This window comes from Pistacia vera, unplaced genomic scaffold (assembly GCF_008641045.1).
Source record: "Pistacia vera cultivar Batoury unplaced genomic scaffold, PisVer_v2 Contig127, whole genome shotgun sequence".
Classification (NCBI taxonomy): domain Eukaryota; kingdom Viridiplantae; phylum Streptophyta; class Magnoliopsida; order Sapindales; family Anacardiaceae; genus Pistacia; species Pistacia vera.
Genome location: NW_022195325.1, coordinates 252112 through 267725, shown reverse-complemented (window position 1 = coordinate 267725; position 15614 = coordinate 252112). Strand labels below are relative to the sequence as shown.

The window sequence follows — 15614 nt, the reverse complement described above, 5'->3', positions numbered from 1 at the left end:
ACGTCGTTAAGTCTTTGTTCATTGACATCACTCAGGTTTACATTGTTACTTTCAGAAATATGTGGATCAATTTGTACTTTTACTAAACCTTACATGTACACAAGACCCCATAATTTTAGGGATAAACTTTATCTTCCCCTGAGGTTTAGATTAATATTAAAAAACCCCTGAAGTTTTGGAAATGATAATGGAAAGAATGTGTGTGTGTGTGTGTGTGTTTTTTTTTTTTTTCATTTATAAACAAAAGAAGTTTATAAACTTATATCATTTATTCATCATCTTTGTTAATGCATTGAACATTTGCATGATTTCGCGAAGTAACATTAACGTTGAATCTAGTATCTAGTCGTCCAATCCAATGCGATGCATCAAATGCATCCGATAGGGTTACATATCGCATATATAATTTCACATTACAAGCGAAAATAGCTCCATAATTATATAATGATATTTCTGTAATGAACATAGTTGTTAAGGAGCGTTTGGTTCAAGGAATGTTAGATTACTGAAAATGTTGGATTACTAGAAAGTTAGATTACCTTGAAAATTACTGAGAATCTTTAGGAAAATGTGTTTGATTAATTGGTGGGTATGTTATATTAATATGTTTGGTTGGGAGGAATAAATTGATGGGTATGTTATTTAAATGATTGAATTGTCCTCTAATTAAATATTATGATTATATTATTTTTTAATATTGATTAATATAACCCCACTGCATTAAAAAACTTAGCAAAAAAAACCCCATAATAAAAGTTTAGGAAATCAACAAAGCACCCCTACCAACCCAGGCACTGCTGGCCCCCCGCAACCACCTCAAGTCGCCGACATCCAGCAACCTAACGGTGCACGGAAGGCAGGAAATGGCCTCCGTGAGCCGTATGGCCATTTCCAGCCAGAGATCTGGCAGGAAATGGCCAAACTTAACGGCCATATCGATGGCCATTAACGCCACATGACGACCATTTTCGACCTTTCGTGAGCCATTCTGACGGCGATGACGGTTGGCCGTGGCAGTGGTTGCCGGCGATAGGTGGGTGGAGGTGGCGGCTTGGGTAGGCTACAATTTGTTTTGAATTCAAGGGTAATTTTGTCCAAAAAGTTAATTAATTGGGGTGAAATAGTAAAAGCCATATCTATGTAAATAAATTTAAAAATAAGGGCATTATTGTCCTAAAATTTTATTAATAAGGGATAGAATTGTAACAAAAAAAGATAACCTTGGTAATCTTAAAATACCTAAGAAAATGGAGGTAATCAGATTACTTCCAATATTACCAATAGTAACCACTATCGGTAATTGAAGATTACCGGTATCTTATATTACTTGACAATTAAACATGGTTTTTATATAATATAAGATGACTTAACCTCAGTAATCTCCAATACCCCCCAACCAAACGCCCCTTTAGTGCTTTCTCAACGACATGTGATGAAAAATGCCAAAGTTAGTAGTTAGCACCTGCCTGCAATATATTTTCAAAACCCTAGAGGTAATATGTGAACAGAAAGCTCCATTTTGAGCATCAGATTTGTGTACTTTCTAGTGGGTTGATGGGGGCTAGATCGGTGGATAGATAGGGGGATTTTCTGGGGGATAAACTTATCGTTGATGCATGCTTAGGTAATATCTGATAATGACAATTATATACACATAATTTATGGTTGTCGAAGCGTCCCACTTGATCATCTGTTGTGCAGCACCAAAATACTGAACCTGTATACTCTATTTCCTCACAAGGGTTTGCGGAACCTGATTAATCAAAAAATGAATTCAATATTTATTATCAATATTAATACTTGTTCATATGCATTAACAACTTACATTGATGGAGAGGCAAGATTGTTGCAAAGACAATGAAAACGAGAGCCAGATTAACCTAATTCAAACGCTTGAAAATGTTTTTCGCCATGGAAAATAATCTATAACAGATAGAGGGGGTTGAATGATGTGCAACAAAGTTTCTAGATCTTAATTTATATAACATAAGTTTTTTAACCAAAGATAACCTAATTTTCTTAGTTTGTTACATACTTATAACCTAACTTTCCTTCAAATTTTAATCTTCAACTCTAATTTATAGTATATTGTTTAATTGTTGTCAAATAATAAAATGATAGTTAGAAAATCTATTTCGCCCTAACCATCTAGGTTATAGAACTTTTTTCTTACACATAATAAAGTTTTGAAAGTGTTGCGGTTTGGGACTAAACTAAACACTAATCAACCAATTAATCACAAAAGAAATCAAGAACAAGCAAACACACACATAGAGGTGGGCAGGGACCAGTAGCTCATGGGCCTAGGACTGGGCCTAGGCGCATGAGCAAAATAAGGACTCGGATCGGTCCTTAGGATTGATCCTATGGGCCTGGAAAATTTCTTTTCCCACTTGATCTTTTTTTATATTTTGGGGGCGAAACGAAATTTTATAGGGGGTTTTTGGTATTTTTTTAAGGGTAGATTAGTAAGTTTTTAAAAATTTAATTAATTTTAAAAAATAATAAATTAATTAATAGTTAATTTTAATTTTTAACATAAATTTACGTTCCACACATTCACGCTTCACAAATAAAAAATTAAATAATTTTTTTAATTAAATAATTCATTTTCATCGTCAATAATATTTACATAATTCAAATCAGTATTCCTAAAGAGTTCGAGTAGTTCGGGATCTTCAGGGTGCTATTGTAGCCTTCTTTCTACATGAGTCTAATCTCGTAAACACGTTATCACTTCAATCATCTCATTGGTTAAAGAACATCTTCTGTCTTCAACAATCCGACCACTCGTTGAAAATGTTGACTCAGATGCAATTGTAGAAATCGGCACAGATAAAATATCACGTGCCATTTGGGCTACAATGGGGAATCAACTTTCATGTTGGTTCCACCACTGAAAAATATCCATATCATGTTGCTCATTCATCGTCATATAGGACAGATCCACTTGTAGGTAACGATTAAGCTCATTTGGTCCATGTATGTATGAGCTGGAGCTGCTACTTTCGCCACGTTCCACATACGTCCACTTGCTCGATCCTTGACGGAGGGCTACATTAAGGTCTGGATCCTTTCTCTTGAACGTTTCACTTCCACTTCCACTTTACCTGTTCTCATATAAAGAAAAAAGGCTATCCAATTTTTGTTTAAAGTTAGTCAAATAAGATGTATAATCATGTCCTAAATGATGACCTATCTCAGTAATTATACAGTTAACTACGTGTAATTTAAACCTAGGATCTAAAACAAGGCCTAATCCATATAAGAATGGAATATCTAACCAATATCTCTCATATTTTTCTTCCATCTTTGAAACAATTTCACTTAAAATGCTATTATATCTATATTGAGCAAAAGTTTTAGAAATTTGAAATAAAATATCAAATATTAAATTAGTAGTTGGATAATAAATACCACTTAATATATTAGTAGCATCATAAAAAATTTGAAAAAATGAATAAAAAAGTTCACAAACCGCCCAATCATCATAGCTGACAACTTCCTTTGGATGGTTCTTCCGGTTGACAAAATCTATAATTTGTTTCACGGTTGGCAAAGCTTTTTCCAACATCAGGTAGATGGAGTTCCAACAGATAGGCATGTCTGTACATAACTTCAAAGGTCGAACCGGTGGGTCCTCTTGCTTATAATATTTGACATACTTCTACCATCTTTTATTGCTACCGTTGACGATAAATCCGATAGCTCTGCGCACCCTCTCCATCTTCGAATGTATAGCATCTAAACCTGCTTTAACTATCAAATTGATGATGTGGCAAGCACATCTCTGGTGAAAAAATTTGCCTTCACCATGCAGATCCAATTTCTTTTCAAATAAAGAGATTGCCGCGGTGTTAGCATATCAGTTAATAAATATTCATGCAAAACTTCAAGAATTGTAAAATAAATAGTTTCAGCACTATGTTTTTCATATAATGGTTTAAAACCTATCAATTTTTGTTGTAAACCCCAATTGGGCAAAGTTCAAATTACAACACAGTGTGACCTACACCATCAGAGGCCGCTACGTATAATTAAGTTATGAGATGACATTTGCTAGTTGCAGGTTGTCGTATCCATTACCATTGATCACTGAGCCTAATTCCTATTTGTTAAAAGTTATATAACCCAGGATTTACTAACTATGCTTCAATATACATGAGTTTCCAATCAAGGTTTCAGATCGGAGTACAAATGAAAGGAAGCTAATGATAAATTTATAAAAATGTATTAATTTTATGAATTACTAATTTCATGCAAATAGTTCATTTTGTGCACTAGCAGCTTTGCATGTGCAAACAAACCAATCATGTTTTTTTTTTTTTTAAACAAAAAAAAAAGGCAATGATAGAGAGTAAGAAGGGTTTGGGTTGGACCTCAAAATCACGCCTTGCAACATAAATTGGAATGTGAGGCTGTACTTATTTGTCCAGTCACGAAGATCTCAAGACCTGCAAAAAAGAGGAAATTTTTTTTCTATACACAATCAATATGTGTATCTCTTTCAAAAGAAAAATACCAAGATGAAGACGTAAAAATTTAAAGCAAATCATAAACTTGTTTATTTGACTATAGAATGAAACTAGAAAGTGTTCATGTCAGAGACCTCCAATTGCATCAGCATGAGAATGAGTAATTATACCGCATCAATTGTTCTTATCCTACAGAAATGCAACTAGTTACAATGAGACAAATACCTGACATAGACATATATCCATAATAGAATAAAAAAAGCACCACAATTTAACCATTTCAACCTTCTTTGATAATTAAAGGCATAATAACTAAATCATCGGCACTGTCAGTAGAATGTAAGGTTGGACTCTTATCAGTTTTAGAAGCAGGTTAGTGTGTTGAGGCACTGGGTCAAAATATGACAGATTATCAACACAGAAAAATATTATACAAATATAGCATGGTATTCCAGTATAGCTAACATCAATCTCATGATCTAATACATAGCTCATTTCTACTCCTCGGTTATGCTTCCAAAACGGATAGCTATGAGTGTTTAGGCCAATTTTAAATGCATAACTAATTATCCTAACATGTACTAGGTGCATATTTACTGCACAAACCAATAGGAAAAATCAAATATTTTTATCTTCTATATAGACATTAAAAATGTTAAGAGTTTGGATGCTGATGTTGCAATAATAACAAAAAAATCTTAGTGCTCATGGAAATACTGAAACTACAATCGGAAAAACCAAGAACCTCAAGAACAGCAAGATAATGCTAAGAAAGAGATAAAGCATGTCCTACAGTAAATGCAAGTGTCTCTTCAATCCAATGAATTCAAATATTTTAAAAAATCATCTTGGACAACTATGCAGGTCCCAATCCAAAATCTTATATCCAATTCTAAAATAATACAATTTCTTACGTGCACCTGCACCTAAATCACATTCTCTTCACAAGCAACTTTTTTTTGCAATGATTCAATAATCCATGTGACAGCTTCTACAATAGCCACATACAATCTTCTCACATCTACTGTCATATACTCAAATAAATTCATAGTTGAACATGATGGCCAACCGATATCTATCAAGCCTGATAAGAGGCTTAAAATTTTTAAATCAATGAGATCGAAACTAACCCAGGCAGGAAACCATCGTAGAGCACTATGGTAGAAAAACCTGCAACACGAGATTGAAAGAGAATGTTGGAAAATAAATATCTGAGACTGTGAAACCTTAAAAAAAAAAAAAAAAAAAATGTTGTGTAATAGACACTTTCATCATATTTCAAGAGGCCAAATTCAGTCCCAAGGAACAAAATTCATTTTTCCCCAGAAATAATAACAAAATTAGACAAGCGATAGGAATAAACATGTTTAGCATAACTGCAACATCATGCTCTTTGTCACTAATATATCACAATTTAAGCTCATGTTATAACAAGAATACTGCAATAAAACCAATAGGATGCAAAAATAGTTGAAGTAACAAAATTAATAAAATGCTGAAATTTCACAAACAGGAGTGAAGCCTTGAACTTCATTCATTTTCTTTCTTAATCATGTTAGGACTAAGCATGGCCAAGGAGAAGTATCTTTCACTTACTTGCCAGCATCTATCAGAATGTTGTATCTTCCAGACGGCCCAGGATAGCGAATGAGGATACTGTGTTAGTCTCCTATTTTTATTACCAGGTTCCACAGCTTTGGTGCAAACCTGTGAAAAAACCATGTTGGGATCCATGTCATTAAATCTAATCATGAATATCATACGGCATAGTGGCTCAAGCACGATATTTTGTTACAATACCGGACATTTCTTTAAAGGATCTGTTAGGCAGCTCACACGAGGAATCCCTTCACTAGTTCCCGTCCCAATAAATATGATTTCAGATTGATGAGCAGGTAGCTGAACTCCAAGATCCTTATTTGCTGAATCTGTAATCCGATGCGGGGTCACCTTATAAGTACTATAACAACTAATGATTGCATAAAATCCAACAAGCCTCTATAACATTTTTCAATAAATCATACTATCAGCATCCCAGAAAATCACAGAATTCTGTTTAAGAATATATGTGAACCAAAAATTAAAGCAAACTTTTAGAAGAATTGTTTCTGTAAGGCTACGCAGCAAAATACATTAGTTAGATGAATTCAAATATTTCAATCAATTGAAATAAAAGGCACATTGAAATTCAAAACCATTGGCACCCAAAAGCTGCAAATCCAGCTGCATCATTTGAATCACAAATCCAGAGAAACCATTCTAAACCAGAAAAGATACATCAAATCCCATACAGCAATGTTCTAAATAATGAAGAAACTAATCAATTGCATACAAAAGCAAGACAAAATAACCACTCATATACCAGAAATGTATAAAAAAGAACGTACTAGATTGAAGGCAAGCTTGGAGAATCCTTTTGAACGGAAAGAACCCAGTTCGAGAAAGGAAAGAGGAGAGCTGTAGAGGGATATTTGGCGCCTACAAGGTCCGAAAGAGGACATGGCAAATGGGGCTGGCCTCACAGTGCCAAGAAACGAACCATTGACTTTCAAAGCTCAAAGCTTTTCACCTTTTTTTCTGAGCTCGAAAAGAATGGGAAATTTTAGTATTCAAATTTACGAAAGTTATCGCTTTTCGTTAGATTTGTATGGAAAGTTTTGAGCTATAAAGACTTGTGAACAGTGAAGAAGACGAGCGAGCGACGACCAAGCCTGACCCCCCATTTACAAGGGGAAAGTCGTTAAATGGATAGTCTTTGTTCATTGACATCACTCAGGTTTACATTGTTACTTCAAAATATGTGGATCAATTTGTACTTTTACTAAACCTTACATGTACACAAACCCCTAATTTTAGGGATAAACTTTATCTTCCCCTGAGGTTTAGATTAATATTAAAAAACCCCTGAAGTTTTGGAAATGATAATGGAAAGAATGTGTTTTTTTTTTTTTTTTTTTTTTTCATTTATAAACAAAAAGTTTATAAACTTATATCATTTATTCATCATCTTTGTTAATGCATTGAACATTTGCATGATTTCGCGAAGTAACATTAACGTTGAATCTTATCTAGTCGTCCAATCCAATGCGATGCATCAAATGCATCCGATAGGGTTACATATCGCATATATAATTTCACATTACAAGCGAAAATAGCTCCATATTATTAATGATATTTCTGTAATGAACATAGTTGTTAAGGAGCGTTTGGTTCAAGGAATGTAGATTACTGAAAATGTTGGATTACTAGAAAGTTAGATTACCTTGAAAATTACTGAGAATCTTTAGGAAAATGTGTTTGATTAATTGGTGGGTATGTTATATTATTTTTTGGTTGGGAGGAATAAATTGATGGGTATGTTATTTAAATGTTGAATTGTCCTCTAATTAAATATTATGATTATATTATTTTTTATATTGATTAATATAACCCCACTGCATTAAAAAACTTAGCAAAAAAACCCCATAATAAAATTTAGGAAATCAACAAAGCACCCCTACCAACCCAGGCTGCTGGCCCCCCGCACCACCTCAAGTCGCCGACATCCAGCACCTAAGGTGCACGGAAGGCAGGAATGGCCTCCGTGAGCCGTATGGCCATTTCAGCCAGAGATCTGGCAGGAAATGGCCAAACTTAACGGCCATATCGATGGCCATTAACGCACACTGACGACCATTTTCGACCTTTCGTGAGCCATTCTGACGGCGATGACGGTTGGCCGTGGCAGTGGTTGCCGGCGATAGGTGGTGGGGTGGCGGCTTGGGTAGGCTACAATTGTTTTGAATTCAAGGGTAATTTTGTCCAAAAAGTTAATTAATTGGGGTGAAATAGTAAAAGCCTATCTATGTAAATAAATTTAAAAATAAGGGCATTATTGTCCTAAAATTTTATTTAAGGGATAGATTGTAACAAAAAAGATAACCTTGGTAATCTTAAAATACCTAAGAAAATGGAGGTAATCAGATTACTCCAATATTACCAATAGTAACCACTATCGGTAATTGAAGATTACCGGTATCTTATATTACTTGACAATTAACATGGTTTTTATATAATATAAGATGACTTAACCTCAGTAATCTCCATACCCCCCAACCAAACGCCCCTTTAGTGCTTTCTCAACGACATGTGATAAAAATCCAAAGTTGTAGTTAGCACCGTGCCTGCATATATTGGTGAGTTTAACCCAAATTATCAAAGGAAAAAGATGCAATCTCTAATCCAACTATATTTGGAAAAACACATCCCTTTGGAGGTTAGTCCAAACTTGAACAAACTATTTGTCATCATCAAAATCTAGCAGATTGAACCCACAAGCACGCAAAGCCAAAGCAAATATTCAACCCAGAATGGACGCTCAAATCAATCAGACATGCTTTGGGTGTAGATGGACCAAATAATGGTGACAATCAGCTTTTGCTGAGTGAATATGTACTGCCTTCGCGCATGCAAAAAGCAAGAGAAAATTGTCTTGACTACTACCAGTGCTACTACTACTGTACATGCATTTCAAAAAGGTTTTTATGCAGGTCCCATGGTGACAAAGAGTTGGGGCAATGAGGCCACCCTCTCTTGCTTTCAAAAATGTATGTGTCAGGGAAAGAGAAAAAGAAAAAGGAATATATATAGCATATGCAGCAAGCAAAACTTGAAGGGTCAGTCAAAATGGTGCCGTCAAAGTCAGGCGACTTGGGCGAAAAGTCATTTGAGTTTTTCTTATTTCATTATGGATTTTAATGTTTGGTGAGAGTTGTAGTTTCAAACTCGTGTTTGGTTAACATCCAGGGGAAAGAATCGGGCATTATTGTTGTGGAAAAATGTATGATGAGTTACAAGAGGGAGATAAAGGGTAGAACATAATTGGTATATGCAATTCATTGTGGTCACATTAGAAGTAAAGTAAAGTAAAAGGCTAGAGCATTACTGGTACACGCAATCCATCATAACTTAGTTGTACGTCAAGACCCTCCGTCTCCATCAATTTTGTAAGACCTTCACTCACTTTTTCATGGTCCATGAGATGCATCATACCTGTACAAGGGCAACATTAGGGAATGGAAGGAAAAGAAATGGGAATCAATAATTGAAGTGAGAATGCTCTTTAACTTGATTTAATAACAAAAGGAAATGTTAACATACCGGTGAAAAGTGTTCTCTTCGGTTTGATTTTCCGCACTTCCTCTAACGCCTGAAAGAAAAGTATAAATCAAAAGTCGAAATAAGGGTTTATTTATCATCAGAAGAAATCAAAAGTCATACCCTTGGAAGCCCGAAGTGTGTTGCAGAAGATCGATCAGGCCTTAAAGCATCCTGGAGAATTTATATGGCACAAGCTAAAAAGTAATCACAAAGAAAGAAGTATACAACATGTGTTTGTGTGTGTGCGCACGTGAAAGAGAGAGAGAGCAGACCAAAATCAGGATTTCACAATCCCTTAGAAGTGGATAAGTTTCTTCCGGTATGTCACTAACATCACTGCAAAGCAAAAGTGAATAGAGGATCAACTCCCAAATCCTGATAAATTTAAGAAAAATGCAAGCATAATGTTTAAAGAGACGTATCAGATTTAGATGTACCTTATGTAACAAACATTGCCAAAACGGAAACCAAGGGAACGATAATCACGACCATGCCACACTGGTAAAGGTGTAATCTGAGACACCACATTTGAATCAAGTCAGATAAGATGCATATCAGAACCAAGTCAGATTATGATGAATCCATTTCATGTTGAATGCTTCAGTGAGGAAAGCCTAAATCAATAAATCTTTTGTTATAAATTTACCTTGGATGAAGAAACACTTTCATTCTATTTATGCAAAGAAAGTTAAATGATTGATTCTTAAGGAGGGATCACATTGAAGTCAACTAGTCAAGAAAATAAGTTGATCATCTACAAACCAGACATTTGACGTTAGAATTTAAGTTGGATTAGAGGACCTTTAAATGATTACTCTGCATACTTGCTAAGTAGAAACCACAAAGCCCTCACAAGTTCAAGTTCTCTATTTTCGAGTTTTCTTCGTCCACTTCACAATCCAGATATAAGCAAACAAATGTACAATCTTCAAAATTAGTCTGTAGTCTCACTATACAGCTATGAAGCAGCTAGGTCAAAGAATTTGATAACTTGTTTCAGCTAGGGCGGCATTGATTTAGTTTTCTATGATTAAACTCAATGGGTTAAAGCAGGTTCAGAAACTTGTAAGTTTGAGAGTTAAAAGATATTCAATCATAGGTGAATAGAAGTCACCTTTCTACCTAAACTTTAAAAAAAAAAAAAAAAAATTATGAATATCAGTCACCTTCATATCATGAACAACAAATGGCTCCTCGTTTATGATATTGAATTGCAATTCGGAAACTGCAGCCCCAGGTATAATGCCACTTGTATCGACTAAGTAATAATGAGTCTTCTTCATCACCTGAAATCATGTTAACAGTTGGCATGGAATTAGTTCTAAGAACAAATTATAGCTCAGACTATTGAAGTCTCAGAGAGTGCCTTTCAGTATCAGTAAAGTATCAATTTATCCAGACAAATAACAGTTTGACAGGCAGTAAACTAAAAAAAATGGTATGCAACTCAATACAATTTAATGGCTAAAAGCAGAAAAGTGAAATGAGGAAAAAAGCAAGAGTTGACTATTTGGAAAACAAACAGCCATTGTGAGGGGCAAAGTTCAAAATTACAACACAGTGTGACCTACACCATCAGAGGCCGCTACGTAATAATTAAGTTATGAGATGACATTTGCTAGTTGCAGTTGTCGTATCCATTACCATTGATACACTGAAGGCCTAATTCCTATTTGTTAAAAGTTATATAACCCAGGATTTACTAACTATGCTTCAATATACATGAGTTCTCAATCAAGGTTTCAGATCGGAGTACAAATGAAAGGAAGGCTAATGATAAATTTATAAAAATGTATTAATTTTATGAATTACTAATTTCATGCAAATAAGTTGCATTTTGTGCACTAGCAGCTTTGCATGTGCATGTGCATGTGCATGTGCAAACAAACCAATCATGTTAAAAAAAAAAAAAAAATGCAATGAGAGAGAGTAAGAAGGGTTTGGGTTGGACCTCAAAATCACGCCTTGCAACATAAATTGGAATGTGAGGCTGTACATTATTTGTCCAGTCACGAAGATCATCAAGACCTGCAAAAAAGAGAAAAAAAAAAAAAAAATTCTATACACAATCAAATACGTGTATCTCTTTCAAAAGAAAAATACCAAGATGAAGACGTAAAAATTTAAAGCAAATCATAAACTTGTTTATTTGACTATAGAATGAAACTAGAAAGTGTTCATGTCAGAGACCTCCAATTGCATCAGCATGAGAATGAGTAATTATAACCGCATCAATTGTTCTTATCCTGACAGAAATGCAACTAGTTACAATGAGACAAATACCTGACATAGACATATATACCATAATAGAATAAAAAAAAGCACCACAATTTAACCATTTCAACCTTCTTTTGATAATTAAAGGCATTAATAACTAAATCATCGGCACTGTCAGTAGAATGTAAGGTTGGACTCTTATCAAGTTTAGAAGCAGGGTTAGTGTTTTGAGGCACTGGGTCAAAATAATGAGCAGATTATCAACAGAGAAAAATATTATACATAATATAGCATGGTATTCCAGTATAGCTAACATCAATCTCATGATCTAATACATAGCTCATTTCTACTCCTCGGTTATGCTTCCAGAACAGATAGCTATGATTGTTTAGGCCAATTTTAAATGCATAACTAATTATCCTAACATGTACTAGGTGCATATTTACTGCACAAACCAATAGGAAAAATCAAATATTTTTATCTTCTATATAGACAATTAAAAATGTTAAGAAGTTTGGATGCTGATGTTGCAATAATAACAAAAAAATCTTAGTGCTCATGGAAATACTGAAACTACAATTGGAAAAACCAAGAACCTCAAGGAAACAGCAAGATAATGCTAAGAAAAGAGATAAAGCATGTCCTACAGTAAATGCAAGTGTCTCTTCAATCCAATGAATTCAAATATTTTAAAAAATCATCTTGGACAACTATGCAGGTCCCAATCCAAAATCTTATATCAAATTCTAAAATAATACAATTTCTTACGTGCACCTGCACCTAAATCACATTCTCTTCACAAGCAACTTTTTTTTGCAATGATTCAATAATCCATGTGACAGCTTCTACAATAGCCACATACAATCTTCTCACATCTACTGTCATATACTCAAATAAATTCATCATTGAACATGATGGCCAACCGATATCTATCAAGCCTGAATAAAGAGGCTTAAAATTTTTTAAATCAATGAGATCGAAACTAACCCATAGGCAGGAAACCATCGTAGAGCACTATGGTAGAAAAACCTGCAACACGAGATTGAAAGAGAGATGTTGGAAAATAAATATCTGAGACTGTGAAACCTTAAAAAAAAAAAAAAAAAAAAAATGTTGTGTTAATAGACACTTTCATCATATTTCAAGAGGCCAAATTCAGTCCCAAGGAACAAAATTCATTTTTCCCCAGAAATAATAAACAAATTTAGACAAGCAATAGGAATAAACATGCTTAGCATAACTGCAACTTCATGTTCTTTGTCACTAATATATCACAATTTAAGCTCATGTTATAACAAAGAATACTGCAATAAAACCAATAGGATGCAAAAATAGTTGAAGTAACAAAATTAATAAAATGCTGAAATTTCACAAACAGGAGTGAAGCCTTGAACTTCATTCATTTTCTTTCTTAATCATGTTAGGACATAAGCATGGCCAAAGGAGAAGTATCTTTCACTTACTTGCCAGCATCTATCAGAATGTTGTATCTTCCAGACGGCCCAGGATAGCGAATGAGGATACTAGTGTTGAGTCTCCTATTTTTATTACCAGGTTCCACAGCTTTGGTGCAAACCTGTGAAAAAACCATGTTGGGATCCATGTCATTAAATCTAATCATGAATATCATACGGCATAGTGGCTCAAGCACAGATATTTTTGTTACAATACCGGACATTTCTTTAAAGGATCTGTTAGGCAGCTCACACGAGGAATCCCTTCACTAGTTCCCGTCCCAATAAATATGATTTCAGATTGATGAGCAGGTAGCTGAACTCCAAGATCCTTATTTGCTGAATCTGTAATGCGATGCGGGGTCACCTTATAAGTATCTATAACAACTAATGATTGCATAAAATCCAACAAGCATCTATAACATTTTTCAATAAATCATACTATCAGCATCCCAGAAAATCACAGAATTCTGTTTAAGAATATATGTGAACCAAAAATTAAAGCAAACTTTTAGAAGAATTGTTTCTGTAAGGCTACGCAGCAAAATACATTAGTTAGATGAATTCAAATATTTCAATCAATTGAAATAAAAGGCACATTGAAATTCAAAACCATTGGCACCCAAAAGCTGAAAATCCAGCTGCATCATTTGAATCCACAAATCCAAAGAAACCATTCTAAACCAGAAAATGATACATCAAATCCCATATAGCAATGTTCTAAATAATGAAGAAACTAATCAATTGCATACAAAAGCAAGACAAAATAACCACTCATATACCAAGAAATGTATAAAAAAGAACGTACTAGATTGAAGGCAAGCTTGGAGAATCCTTTTGAACGGAAAGAACCCAGTTCGAGGAAAGGAAAGAGGAGAGTTGTAGAGAGATATTTGGCGCCTACAAGGTCCGAAAGAGGACATGGCAAATGGGGCTGGCCTCACAGTGCCAAGAAACGAAACCATTGACTTTCAAAGCTCAAAGCTTTTCACCTTTTTTTCTGAGCTCGAAAAAGAATGGGAAATTTTAGTATTCAAATTTACGAAAGTTATCGCTTTTCGTTAGATTTGTATGGAAAGTTTTGAGCTATAAAGACTTGTGAACAGTGAAGAAGACGAGCGAGCGACGACCAAGCCTGACCCCCCATTTACAAGGGGAAACGTCGTTAAGTCTTTGTTCATTGACATCACTCAGGTTTACATTGTTACTTTCAGAAATATGTGGATCAATTTGTACTTTTACTAAACCTTACATGTACACAAGACCCCATAATTTTAGGGATAAACTTTATCTTCCCCTGAGGTTTAGATTAATATTAAAAAACCCCTGAAGTTTTGGAAATGATAATGGAAAGAATGTGTGTGTGTGTGTGTGTGTTTTTTTTTTTTTTCATTTATAAACAAAAGAAGTTTATAAACTTGTATCATTTATTCATCATCTTTGTTAATGCATTGTACATTTGCATGATTTCGCGAAGTAACATTAACGTTGAATCTAGTATCTAGTCGTCCAATCCAATGCGATGCATCAAACTCATCCGATAGGGTTACATATCGCATATATAATTTCACATTACAAGCAAAAATAGCTCCATAATTGTATAATGATATTTCTGTAATGAACATAATTGTTGAGGGGTGTTTGGTTCAGTGAATGTTAGATTACTGGGAATGTTGGATTATTAGAAAGTTAGATTACCTTGAAGATTACTGGGAATCTTTAGGAAAATGTGTTTGGTTAATTTGTGGGTATGCTATATTAATAAGTTTGATTGGGAGGAATAAATTGGTGGGTATGTTATTTAAATTACTGAATTGTCCTCTAATTAAATATTATGATCATATTATTTTTATAATATTGATTATTATTTGGATTTTTATAACTCCCCTGCATTTAAAAACTTAGCAAAAACAAGCCCATAATAAAAGTTTGGAAAATCAACAAAGCACCCCCACTAACCCGGGCACTGCCAGTCGCCAGCAACCACCGCAGGCCGTTGGCATCCAGCAACCTAATGGCGCACGGAAGGCAGGAAATGGCCTCCATGCATTGTATGGCCATTTCCAGCCGGAGATCTGGCCGAAAATGGCCAAACTTGACAGATCTGGCTGTCACGGCCAGATAGATGGCCATTAACGACCACAGATGTGGCCGTTAACTGCCATGACAGCCAAATCCATCGATTTGGCAGTCAACGACTAGATTGATGGCCGTTGACAGCCAGATCTGGCCATGTCGGTGCACGACAACCGTTTTCAGCCTTCCGTGAGCCGTTTCGACGGCTACGGCGGCTGGCCACGGCAGTGGTTGCCGGCGGCAGGTGGGTGGG

General features: G+C 34.9%; 1 protein-coding gene and 1 long non-coding RNA gene across 2 annotated transcripts; both read right to left on the bottom strand.

The window, feature by feature from the left end:
- Positions 1–6139: 6139 nt before the first annotated feature.
- On the bottom strand, positions 6140–7023 carry LOC116121619. The gene is made up of 3 exons (XR_004126753.1): positions 6863–7023; positions 6276–6403; positions 6140–6182 (listed from the first exon to the last, which is right to left on the bottom strand). It is a non-coding gene; the product is annotated as an uncharacterized LOC116121619 (long non-coding RNA).
- A 2131-nt stretch (positions 7024–9154) lies between these two features.
- Positions 9155–14444, bottom strand: LOC116121641 (putative hydrolase C777.06c). Its single transcript, XM_031407584.1, has 12 exons — positions 14094–14444; positions 13503–13630; positions 13295–13407; positions 12819–12860; positions 11805–11860; positions 11566–11642; positions 10781–10900; positions 10052–10128; positions 9887–9950; positions 9735–9785; positions 9615–9663; positions 9155–9506 (listed from the first exon to the last, which is right to left on the bottom strand). Exons 1-12 carry the CDS (start codon positions 14248–14250, stop codon positions 9388–9390), a joined length of 1053 nt encoding a protein of 350 aa, XP_031263444.1. The 5' UTR covers positions 14251–14444; the 3' UTR covers positions 9155–9387.
- Between the last annotated feature and the right edge of the window lie 1170 nt (positions 14445–15614).

Coding starts and splice junctions, on each gene's coding strand:
- LOC116121641 (XM_031407584.1), bottom strand. CDS start 14,250: ATGGTTTCGTTTCTTGGCACTGTGAGGCCAGCCCCATTTGCCATGTCC. Junction 10,901..11,565: donor TTGCAAGGCGTGATTTTGAG/GTCCAACCCAAA, acceptor ACATGATTTCAG/GTGATGAAGAAGACTCATTA. Junction 9,786..9,886: donor ATTGTGAAATCCTGATTTTG/GTCTGCTCTCTC, acceptor TAAATTCTCCAG/GATGCTTTAAGGCCTGATCG.